A 13299-nucleotide genomic window follows, 5' to 3' on the forward strand; every position below is an offset into this window, starting at 1 on the left:
TTTATAAAGAAATAATTTTTTAAAATGAAAAATTCTATAATTTTTTGCCTAAAAAAATATTTCTTGCAGTTTTTATTAATCAATAAATATTATAAAAAAATATTTTTTAGGCAAAAAATTATAGAATTTTTCATTTTAAAAAATTATTTCTTTAAAAATCGTTTATCATATAAACGTTGCGTACTTCAGCTTCGTACTAAATTTAAGAATATCTTCTTGGCGCCTATTTAAGAATATTTATTACCACGTATTTTATTCTTAAATTTAGAATAAAATAATTTTAAAATAAGAAATAATTTTTAAATTAAGAAATATTCTCCTTTTAAGATTATTATTATTTTTCAGTATATAGATCATTGATTATAGTAGAAATATTACAATTTGAATCATCAGTAATTGACTTTTTGCTATTTTTACTTATTTTTAACTATAATTCAAAGTTAGAAGGTATATATGAAACAAACATATTATATTTTGTCATTTGTGCGAAAAAAAGAACTGTCAGTCTTCAGTGACAATAGAAAAGGTTATGCTATATACCTACACATTTATATTTTATAATACTTATATACCCTTTTATATACTGTACCCTTAAGCATTTTGTATCATCTCCGTGTGTTTCTAAATTTAAAATTGAAGGTTCTGTCAGACTTTCTTTAAAAATAGCACATTCATTCTTTTTAGATCTTATATTTCCAATTTCTTTGTATATATATATATATATTTAAAAATTTATTAATATTAAAAAAAAAAATTATCTACTATTTTTGGTATTAAAATAACATTGATCATAATTAATTATAAATAATAATAATAATAAAAATAATACAAATAAAACAATAATAATAATAATCCATGATGAAAAAAGAATTGGTTTAAAGCATATATAAATTTTTTTTACTAAATTTTTTTACTTAAAGTGTGGATTTTTTATTTATTTCAAATTTGTAAAAAGATTTATGTTAAAATTTTTATTTGAATAATTGTTCTGCAAAATCGTTAATATTTTCGTATCAGTTAATGAATTTTCACCCTAAAGGTATATGTAATTTATTAATTGACAGAGCAGTAATTTAGCAAAGGAATCATAATTCATTTTCACATATACATATATATATATGTATATATTTCACGGAGTATACGGGAAAGGAAAACAATCAAAAATCCACATGAGCCAAAAGTTTTGAACGTTCAAATGAACGTAAATTTTTTTTTGTAACTTTTTTAAGTATGAATTTTATTACAAAATATTATTTTAAATATCTAAAAAGAAGTTATTAATTTAATATTTGTTTAATTTTTCTGTTTTATTTTACATTAATATTATAATTTTTAATAATTTATAGATTGAAAAAAAAAATTTTGTTCATTTGAACGTTCAGAACTTTTAGCTCATAAATCCACATTATTTACTTTCAAGTATAATTTATATAATATGGGAATGATTTATCTTACTATACTTACAATTAGAAAAATATTTTTTATATTATTATAATTTTTTTTTTTCGAAAAACGCTATTGTTTGTAAAAATTGAATAAAAATTACAATTCTTCATCAACTTTAAACAAAAAATATAAAAAATGAAATAATTATTATTTAAAAAGAAATTTTTCAGCAAAATAATTTATTTTGATAATTGTGCAACTGAATTTTTTAATATATATTTAATGAAATTAATTATATTTATAGTTTTATTTGTTGTTAAAAATAAATTTTTAATTTGAGGTTATGTTAATTGGCGAAGCACCCTTAGGGAGGATAAAGGCCCTAACATAACCTCAAAACTGGAAAATGTTTTTAAAACGCAAACAAAACTTCAATAAAAATTAATTTCAAACAATTTTAAAAGATCTAGTTATATACACTTTTTGGAAGAAATTATATGTTAAATTAAAATCTTTTGTTCAATAATGATTATTTTTTAAACATTTTACAGAAAATTAAAAGGCATTAAAATAAGCTGCAACGCTTATTATTTCAATCCAATTTTGCTTATTTTAATCCATTTTGGTATTAAAATAAGCAAAATTGGATTAAAATAATAAGCGTTGCAGCTTATTTAAATACCTTATAATTTTCTGTGTTTTAAAATTGCTTTTGAAAATTAATAATTTATATATATGAAGGTTTCGTTTGCGTTAAAAATCGTTTTTCAGTTTTAAGGTTATGTTAGAGCCTCCATTCTTTTACAATTTAAATATGTAAAATTTCTAATTTGAATTAGTTAAAAATAACTAATTTGACATAAGAAAAAATCAGTTACTAATTCAAATAGTAATATTTATATATACTAATTTTTTAGTTAAAAATAACTAATTATTAGTTATAAATTCTCTTTCTAAGGACTCGCATAGATAACTTTTGTAACATAAATTTTATTTGTAAAAACTTTTATTTAACTAAATTTTCAATAAAGACATTTTTTATTTATAAACGAATTATTATTTAGCAGAATTATCTTTTATAATATCATTTCCATACTTAGTCGAACTTTGAAATATAGCAGAATTTCCATTTCATTAAAACTTTCTTTACCGGAAGTTTTATTTGCACGAATTATCAAATCATCAAATTTATTATTCATTTCATAAAAATAACAAATGGCCGAACAAATATCCGGCGGCAAAAAAGTTTTGGCGCGAATTTTAAAAATTATTCAAATCATAGAAATAATCAAGAAAATTGTATGATTGTTTTTAAAATTCCCGCCAAAAATTTTCTGTCTGTTATTTGTTCGGCTATTTGCAATTTCGGTCAAATAAAAATTCGGTGATTTGATAATAATTTGCAAATAAAAATTCAGTTTCGGTGAAATAAGAATTATATTATAAAAATTTAGTTAAATAAAAATTCTTAAATATGATAATTCAATATATAAATTCAAAGATTATTAATTTCAAAAACCATAGAAATTCCAACCACGGGAGGTCGCTATTTTTTTTTTTTTAGGGAAAATTCTCTAAAGCGTTACCACTTATATTGAGGGGATGAATTTATACACTTTGAAAATTCGGTGGTCCTTGAAACACCAATAATACAACGTTGTGTTGGTTAAATCCTCGTGGATCAATGACAACATTTCGAGGGGGCGTAGCTCGTGACGTTTCACATTGCTGACTATATAGTACCTATAGAATCTCGTGCTTCTAATACTACGCAGTTTACCCTCTACTCCCTTAACTTCCGGTGGTGGCTGACGCGCAGTAGCAGCTGGCAGTATTTTTTTTTTTTTTTTTTCATCATTCACTTTCATTTATATATTTATGGGCAAATCTATAGAATCGGGCAATTTCAATGTTACTTATGACAGAAAACATTTTAATAACAGATAAATAAATAAATATATTGTTTATAGATATCAGTGCCATTTGAGAACATATTTAATAGAGAAAATTTACAAAACGATTTTCTATATTAGAGAATTTTTTTATATAACTGAAAATTCAATTCACCGAATTTTTATATGTCAGAATTTTTATATGCTCAAATTTTCATTTAACATAATAGGCATTTTAAAGAATTTTTATTCGGTAGAATTTCATTGCATAGTATTTTCATTTTATTCTTTCAGATGAATTTTCATTTGTTCGAATTATTATATTTGATATAATTTCCATATAACCGATTTTTCATACTACAGAATTTTTACTGAACCGCAAAAAATCATTTAACAGAATTTCTAATTGATAGAATTTTCATCATTTGACAGAAAGATTTCGGCGCGATTTTTAAAATCAACCAATCACACACGGAAAAAAATGAATGGATATCATAACCATAAAAATATTGTTATTCATAATATTGTTGGGGTATCCATTCATATGGCTGGCGCAACTTCAAGTATGGAAGAATTTACAAAAAAAAAAATGGTTGTGGGAACCATATAATATTTGTAAATTTGATATGGATGTACCAACCATATGTTTGGTTGTGTTTTCAATACCGCTATGGATTTTACTAGTTTGGATCTCCTATCCATTTTTAAATGGTTACGCTCGTTGATCTAAATAGATGTACGCGTTTGCGCGGTAATCAGACTCGGTCAGCTGGTCACATATTGCGTCATTCTATTTCGCGTCCTAAAAGCGTGTTTGAAAGAAAAAAAGCAATTTTGGCATAAATTAAATTATTTAAAATTGGCTCTAAGTGGTTCGGGTTGGATATAAACAACATGGAAGCTGAGTGCTTTCAATTTTTTAAAAAAGATGGATTCGAGGAATACATACCGCATTTTGAAGATAAGCAATAATATCAGTAAATTATAGGTTATGTTTCCACGTGCTCAAATCTTTGTTGGATTTTTAATTGCTTTTTTTAAGTTAAATATAATAATGTTTTCACATGTTTTTCACATGATAATTTTACCTTTTTTTAATTTTCAAAAATAACGATTATTATATGTATTAATTCCAATTTTTTTTCTACTTCTCTAGAAGAGCTTTTTTATGATGTGTGGCGAGTGTTCTAGAATTATGTCTACGATACTGCCGAATTATGATTGTGTTCTTGTAAATGATTTGCATTCTCCTTTCCCAGTCACAATTTGCAAATGGGGAAATGGTTCCATGTTTTTGCAACTTTACGTCATAAATTATAATTATAATATTATTAAAAGTATATCGCGATATTATTTTAAGTTGTTCGCACGAATTATTATATATAATATTATATTTTATTGTAATAAACATTTACATTTACGTTTTATTGGAAAAAATAAATATGTTAATATGATACGCAATGTTTTAAATTAATTAAAAATAACCTTATTAATAATATAATTAAGAAAATAAAATAAATATTAAGTATAACCATATAAAATAGATACGTTAACTATATTAATATAGTACACACAGGTCAATGGTTGCAGCAACAATTAAAAATGGTTGTGACATCCATAGTGAGATTTGTGCTACTTCCATATTATATGGTTCACACAGCTATATACCTTTGTTATTGCATCAATTTACAGCTAACTATTTTATATGGATGTAGCATCCATAGATAAGGATGGGACGTATTTTTCAATATAATATGGTTGGGGCAACCAGACGTATGGATGTGACATCCATTGCTTTTTTTCAGTGCAATTTTATGGATAATTTTTGATTGGTTGATTTTAAAAATCGCGACAAAATCTTTCTGTCGATTGTTTGTTCGAACATTTGTAATTTCGGACAAATGATGAAAATTTTATCAATTAGAAATTCTGTTAAATGATTTTTCGGTTAATTTTCGTATTTATAACGTTAAATCGTTCTGTTCTGGAGATTTGCCCTCACACTGTAAAAAGAAGGTACTAAAATAGTACCGATTTTAGGTATTAAAATAGAACCAAAAGGCAATTTTGTTTACCTAAAGTTGGTATTAAATTAATACCTCTCGTTTTACAGTGCATAACGTAGGCAAGTATAGAAGAATCCGTCATTTAGCTAAACGCCTAGACTGTTAGCAAACCGACATTAAATAGAGAAATGGACTTGAAAAATGATTAAATTCGGCTATTTGCCTAAAGCTGTGAAGGCAAATAGAAGAAAATAACTATTATATCATCTATATGTATTGAAAACAGGGAAACATATTTAATTTCTGAAATAAAAGTTAGAAATGTTAAATGTATACAAGTAATTTATAGAAATTGTAAACAGAAGATTGAAACTTTAATAGTAGCTTAAATATGCGTTACAAAATAAAATTTCATTTAGTATAATCTTATACTGTTCCTACACTCTATAAATTAAAGTTGACGTGAAATTTTATTATTTTTTTGTTTTCTTATACAAAACATGAGTGTAAATCGCAGTGAATTTGATGAAAAATTAAAATTATTATACAGTGAACAAAAAAGTAATAAAACTATTTGGAATAAAAAACGTTTACTTGAAGTAATACAAATGCTTATAGAATATAAAAATGTTAAATCAACAAAAAGCAGTTCGTACTATCATTGTATAAAATTATATGAAATTATAAAACATGATGGTGAAAATCATTTAATTTTAAAACGAAAGAAAGAAAAAAATCAGTTGATTTATGTTATTGCAATTGAGGATTATTATGAAAAATTACTCGAAGCTCACATTCAAACTGGACACGGAGGAAGGGATAGAATGTTATATTATATTAGAAATAAGTGGAGAATTTCAAGACAAGCTTGTGAATTGTTTATTCAATGCTGTGAAAGTTGTAATAGAAAAAAATCGTTTTCAAAAAAAATAATAGAACCAATTAATTCAGAGGGATTTAATATACGTGGTCAAGTGGATATAATTGATTTTCAATCATGCAGTGACGGTGATTATAAATGGATAATGAATTATCAAGATTATGCTACAAAATTTATCCAATTGCGACCGTTGAAATCAAAACATGCAGCGAATATAGCAGAGGAATTGTTGACAATTTTTTGCACATTTGGAGCACCACAAATTCTTCAAAGCAATAATGGACAAGTATTTGTTGCTTCTGTTGTAACTGAACTTACAAGAATTTGTCATATTTTTAAAATTGTCCATGGCCACTCTAGACATCCTTCGAATCAAGAAAGTGATATCGAAAACATGATTCGCGCTTGGATGGTGGACAATAAATCAACAAATTGGAGCCATGGTATTTACGAAGTGCAGGTAAATAATTGTTATTTTGAACAAAAAATTTTAAATTGTGAATTTTTCTACACTCAAAAAAAAAAACCTATTAATAGGGACACATATGATTATGTTCTAAAAATCATTAGTTAGAATTTTCATTTTATGGAATTTTATTTGTCATATAATTATTTTTGAGCCAAATTTTTATTTGATCGAATTCTTATTTTGAAGAATTTTTATCAAAACGATTTTCTATGTTATAGAATTTTTATATAACCGAAAATTCATTTCACAAAGTTTTTATATTTGTTCGAATTTGCCGAACAAACAATATCGACAGAAAGATTTTGGCGCAATTTTTAAAATCAAAAATTATCGATAAAATTTTGCTGGGTTGATTTTAAAAATCGCGCCGAAATCTTTCTGTCGATTGATTGGTTCGGCTATTTGTAATTTCGGACAAATGATATGAAAATTCTATCAATTAGAAATTCTGTTAAATAATTTTTCGGTTAGGTAAAAATTCTGAAGTATGAAAAATCGGTTATATGTAAATTATATAAAATAATATAATTCAAACAAATAAAAATGCGGCTAAAAAATAATCATATGACAAATCAAATTTCATAAAATGAAAATTCTACCCTACATTGAAAATTCCTACAAAGTTTTCCACGTGTGATCCTTTAAAACCAATCTATAAGGAATCTTCATAAGATCTTTTGTAAGATCTTACGTGGGGTGCGTATAAGGAAGCTTGCAGACAACATACAACAATACTGTACGAATTTGGTTCAGGAAATGTTACAGGAAACTATATATTGTTTACTACGTAGGATCCTATAAAGGATGTCACAGAAAATGAAAATTAAAAATAATTTTTTTATTTCCACTAACATCTAACCACAGACTGCCGAGAAAAAAAAACTTTCTTATACTCTGGAAAGTAGAAACTAGATTGGCAGAGTATGAGGAAGATTTTTCTTTTTCTTGGCAGTCGGTAGTTAGGTTAAAAATAGAACCAAATAACAATTTAGTACCTAAAGTCGGTATTAAATTAATAAATTAAACTATATAGTTTCCTGTAACATTTCCTGAACCAAATTCGTACAGTATTGTTGTATGATGTCTGAAACCTAAATTCCTTATACGCACCCTACGTAAGATCCCCCACAGCACCAGATATCCTAGGATATTCCAAAAACATCCCTTGGATATCCTAGGGATACCCCAGAGATATCCTAAGGATACTTTAAGGATATCCAAAGTAGCGACGGTTAGGATATCCTAGGGATATCCCAGGGATATCTAAGGATGTCCCTAGGACGTGCCAGGGATATCCTAATTATTTCCCCGGATATTATTAGGATATACTGTGGATATCCTTAGAACGTCCCAAGGATATCCTCAGGACGTCCAATTACGTCCAAAGGTAACAGGCCAGAGTTGAAAGATGATTGACAATCACGGGAAACCTATTTGTATCAAAAAATCGCTATCTCAAATAGTCAAAATTTGAATTATAATGATATCCTAGGGAGATCTTAGCGATATTTCTAGAATATTTTAACGATATATCAAGTTTATCCCAAGAATATCCCCATGATATCACTAGGATATCCCTGGAATATCCCAGGGATATCCCTAGAATATCCTCAGGATATCCCAAAAATATCCTATGTAACGGCGGTTTGGATGTTCTGAGGAAATCCTCAGGATATCCTAGGATATCCTATGGACGTTTTCAGGATATCCTACATTAGTTTAGGATATCCTCAGGATATCCTTTTGTTGTGAGGGATCTTACAAAGGATCTTATGAGGATTCCTTATAGGTTAGTTTTAAAGGATCACGCACTTGGGAAACTTTGTATAGGAATTTTCAATAGGGATAACTAATGATTTTTAGAACATAATCATGCGTGTCCCCATTAATAATTCTATAAATAATAATAATAATAATAATAATAATAATAATAATAATAATAATATATGTCAATTTCAGTGGGCAAAAAATACAACCAAGCATAAAATTTTAAACTTGACTCCATATGAGGCTGTTTTTGGACCAATTCGAGCGGGCCTGAAGATTACAAATTTGCCAGATGAGATATTAAATCAACTTTCTTCAGAAGAAGATCTGGAAAATGCTCTGGAAGCATATACAAATAAAACGAGTGTTGATAGGTATTTTTCAATTTTTATAGTTGACATTTTCATGAGTTATATAGCACACGCATGCTTTTTGAAATAATTAAATTATTAATCATATTTTTTAAATTTTGCAGTGTTCCTGAAAATTTAGTGGAAGTAATTCTTTCTCCCATGGAAGAAGATGATCCAATCGCGTTTTAGCATAAATTCAGATAATTTTTTCGATTTTGAAAATTTAGAAGACAAAGATTGTTGATATTTTTGACGATGTTTTAAAAAATGTTCCGTGTTTCGAAAAAAAAATATTTTAAAATCAATTTTTATCAAATTTTTACATTCAATGATGTTTTTATAGGACGATTTGTTTAAGGTCTCTCTCTTTGCCAAAGAATTTCAGAGAGTAAATTTTAATCTAGTCTATTTCTATTTTTATACTTTATAAACTATTCAATTCTTCTAAATATCGAAAATACTTCTTCTTCGTCTTCTTTTAAGTATCTTTAAAATTAATTATATATAGTACAGCTGATATAGCTGCTTGGATAAATTGCTCGACTTTTGTACTGAAAATCGAAAGTTCAAATCTTCGGATCGACAATTTTTTTTCTGCACAAAATTGAAAAAACGTTATTGAAAAGAATTGAATTGAGACTATTTTAAATTATTTAAAATGGACAAAAATGGAATTGAGAAGAATTAAAAATGTTCAATTCTTCTCAATTTCTCGCTTTTTTACTGAGAAAATAATGCAATAGCCTTTTTAATAAAAAAAAATAAAAAATACATTCGTCAGTTATCATTGCATAATTTAAAAAAACTAGAAAAATATTATTAAAAAAGCAATAGCGGTTTGAAAGACCGAGTAAAATATTAAGGGTAATTTTTTAGTACCTGGAGGTTAAAATTGAAATTTTACTAAAATCTATATTTATTAAAAATGTAACATATTTTTTAAATTAATTTTAAATTTTTATTTTAGGTTAAGCAAATAAGTCAATTTAATTTCCAATAAACTTTTTAAGTTATTTTAAGAGAGAAAGTTATAAAATTAACTTGAAAAACATGTATACATGTTACATTTTTGAGGTTATGTTGCACCCCTTGTTAATTTACTTATTTCTAGTTTTTTTTACACAAATGTATGTTAAAGATTAACTATAGAAAAATTATTTATTGCAAAACAAATTTTCGAAAAATAATTAATTAATTAAAAACTTTGGGACATAGAGATAGATTGTTGAAAATTTTTTATCTCTCTCTATATATATATATATATATATATATATGAGGCAAAATTCCTGAAATGTCCGAACAAAAAATTAAAAGTTCTCGAATTTAATCCATACTTTTCTAAAATGTTGTTATTGTTGGTGAAAGTCTAAAAATCAATTATTATTGAATTTAATAAAATAGTTTTTGAATTACAACGTTTTTAATTTTTGACTTTTGAAAAAAAAAATTTTTTTTCAATGTACAATATTTATAAGAAGAATGCATAAAAGTTAACATATATATAATGATTTTTGAAGCTTTTTTGACGAGCTACACGCTGTTAATAAAATTTTTTTTTTTAAATAACATTTGACCTTGAAATTCAAGGTCAAAATGTTAATTTACGTTTATCTCAAAATCGGATTTTTTAAAATTATTTTTAACTATCTCAATGGAAAGCTTGACTAATCTCCTACAAAACATGTAATTTTCAGAGTGGGATCTTTTAAAGTTTTTGAGATATTAATTAATTAATTAATTAATGTTTATAACAAATGAAATATTTTACAAACGAATAAAGTTACCGTAATTCTGAAGTTAATAATTGAAAGTTAACGTAATTCCGCATCCAACGAGCCCTATATGAAGTATTTTGGATAAGTAGATTGTTAATAAACAATTAGTTAACATTGCAATTGTTTATTAACAATCTACTTATCCAAAATACTTCATATAGGGCTCGTTGGATGCGGAATTAGCTTAACTTTCAATTGGTTAGTTTAGATTTACAATAACTTTATTTGTTTGTAAGATATTTCATTTTTTATTGTTATTTAACTAAAATTGAACAAAAATACTTCATATAGGGCTTTTGGATGCTTGTTGTTAGTAAAAAATAAAATATTTTACAAACAAATAAAGTTATGGTAATGCTGAACTTACCAATTGAAATTTAAGGTAATTCCGCATCCAACGAGCCCTATATGAAGTATTTTGGATAAGTAGATTGTTAATAAACAATTGCAATGTTAACTAATTGTTTATTAACAATCTACTTATCCAAAATACTTCATATAGGGCTCGTTGGATGCGGAATTACGTTAACTTTCAATTACTAACTTCAGAATTACGGTAACTTTATTCGTTTGTAAAATATTTCATTTGTTATAAACATTAATTAATTAATTAATTAATATCTCAAAAACTTTAAAAGATCCCACTCTGAAAATTACATGTTTTGTAGGAAATTAGTCAAGCTTTCCATTGAGATAGTTAAAAATAATTTTAAAAAATCCGATTTTGAGATAAACGTAAATTAACATTTTGACCTTGAATTTCAAGGTCAAATGTTATTTAAAAAAAAAAAAATTTATTAACAGCGTGTAGCCCATCAAAAAAGCTTTAAAAATCATTATATATATGTTAACTTTTATGCATTCTACTTATAAATATTGTACATTGAAAAAAATTTTTTTTTTCAAAAGTCAAAAATTAAAAACGTTGTAATTCAAAAACTATTTTATTAAATTCAATAATAATTGATTTTTAGACTTTCACCAACAATAACAACATTTTAGAAAAGTATGGATTAAATTCGAGAACTTTTAATTTTTTGTTCGGACATTTCAGGAATTTTGCCTCATATATATAATTTAATTATTTACAATTAATTATTTAATTTGTTATTCAATATAATTTAAATCCCTTAATATTATTTGAATTTTCCCGCCGCTTTTTTTGAAAAAACGGGAATTATTAAAATGGCGCTTCCTGTCTTCTAATCAAAGTACCGTATATAGAGATCAAGGCAGAGCCAATGCGAGCTAGGAATGAACTAGAAAAAGACACATTAGTTTACTATTCGTTATATTGCTTTATTTGCATAATATTTGCATTAAATCTTAGTAAATGAGTAGAAAAGTGATATTCCTTTTATACTTTTTAATCATTTCTCAAAAATTTTTCTTAAAAAATTTTAAACCCAAATCTTTATTCATTTTTTAAAGAAAGTTTACCAGTTGTAAAAAATGTCTTTTTCCCATATGGCCCAATATTACAGTTGAAGTTTTGAGAAAAAGCCTACTATAATAATAATTAAAATGCTTAGTAATTTATTAATAATTTTCTTTTAATTTTTATTATCTTTTACTTCTGTAAAAGTAAAATTTAATTTTGATATATTCGAACTCACCAAATATTGACTCAAATATATTGATGATAATTTTCTTGCGAAACTATATTTATTAATATTAATTTCAACAAAATAATGTTAAGTAATTTATTTCTTTCTTAATTTATTTAATATATTTAATGACTCATTTTTTTTTTATCATAAATAACTCGATCGATAGAATACAATTTTTTTTCTATATTAATTATAATAATATGATATTGAGGTTCTCCTTTGTATAATTAAAATAATATCGATCCTGCAATATATACACTTTTGAATTACCTCAATTTATTTGTAGAAAAATTTCTCCGATAGTGCATTTATATATATATATATACTATATAAGCTAATAGCTTTTACCTTTAATGAAGTCGCTTGGCTAATGATTTTCAATAAAAAAAGTATAAGTATGGGAATAACAAATTTTTTAATGGTCAACTTAGAATTAAAATTGTAAAAAAGTCACAAGCAAAAAAAAAAAATTATTTATTTATGAGGAAGGCTATAATAGTGGATTCTTATGTCGCGTGAGACGCCTGCTGTTAGGCCATCGGTTTTACTTGGTTGTTGAAAGAAAAACAAAACAACGAAATTGCTTGAATTCCTTTCTTATTCTCACATGAGAATTTTTATTGAAGTTTTTCCTAGTTTATTTGATATAAAAAGAAAATAGAATTTACAAAAAGAATTTTCTTTTTCCTTTATATCCTCAGGTTTTGAATTTTGAAAACGCATAAATATCACCATAAAAGTTTGTTTTGAAAATTTTCAATTTTAACGATATTAATATTTAATTGAATTGACATTTACAAGCGAATTATGCATTTTTCAAACAGAAAGTTTCATCAAAATTATAAAATAAAAAAAAAAAAATTATTAAAATATTAGTCAGTACAGAAACTAACCTGGGCCTTGTTGGAGCCCGGTCAAAATTTCTGTTAGAAAAACCTAACAGAGCTTCGTCAGTTTTTCTACAAATTAGAAAATAATAAATTAATTAAAAATATCGTTTATTTACATTTTTTTGAACTAGGAAAACTGGCAAAATCCTGACTACAGCCCGGTTTCAAATTATAGTTTATACCTCATCATTTAGGGTTTTGGTATGGAATTATAGTCAATTCCCTAAAAATTAAAAGTAATTAGAAAGATTACTTTTAGTAAAGAATTTTT

At 25.3% G+C, this 13299-nt stretch overlaps 1 protein-coding gene across 1 annotated transcript; it reads left to right on the forward strand.

Moving 5' to 3' along the window:
* Positions 1–5593: 5593 nt before the first annotated feature.
* Positions 5594–9527, forward strand: LOC127281089 (KRAB-A domain-containing protein 2-like). Its single transcript, XM_051304582.1, has 3 exons — positions 5594–6624; positions 8593–8774; positions 8876–9527. Exons 1-3 carry the CDS (start codon positions 5785–5787, stop codon positions 8940–8942), a joined length of 1089 nt encoding a protein of 362 aa, XP_051160539.1. The 5' UTR covers positions 5594–5784; the 3' UTR covers positions 8943–9527.
* The last annotated feature ends 3772 nt before the right edge of the window (positions 9528–13299 follow it).

Source organism: Leptopilina boulardi, unplaced genomic scaffold (assembly GCF_019393585.1).
Source record: "Leptopilina boulardi isolate dan_hultmark-lab unplaced genomic scaffold, ZJU_Lbou_2.1 LbouV2_265, whole genome shotgun sequence".
In the NCBI taxonomy this organism is placed as follows: domain Eukaryota; kingdom Metazoa; phylum Arthropoda; class Insecta; order Hymenoptera; family Figitidae; genus Leptopilina; species Leptopilina boulardi.

Bases quoted from the DNA above. Each gene is read 5' to 3' on its own strand.
- LOC127281089 (XM_051304582.1), top strand. From the start codon at position 5,785: ATGAGTGTAAATCGCAGTGAATTTGATGAAAAATTAAAATTATTATAC. The intron at 6,625-8,592 runs GTAAATAATTGT...TGTCAATTTCAG, and splicing joins ATGGTATTTACGAAGTGCAG to TGGGCAAAAAATACAACCAA. The intron at 8,775-8,875 runs GTATTTTTCAAT...TAAATTTTGCAG, and splicing joins AATAAAACGAGTGTTGATAG to TGTTCCTGAAAATTTAGTGG.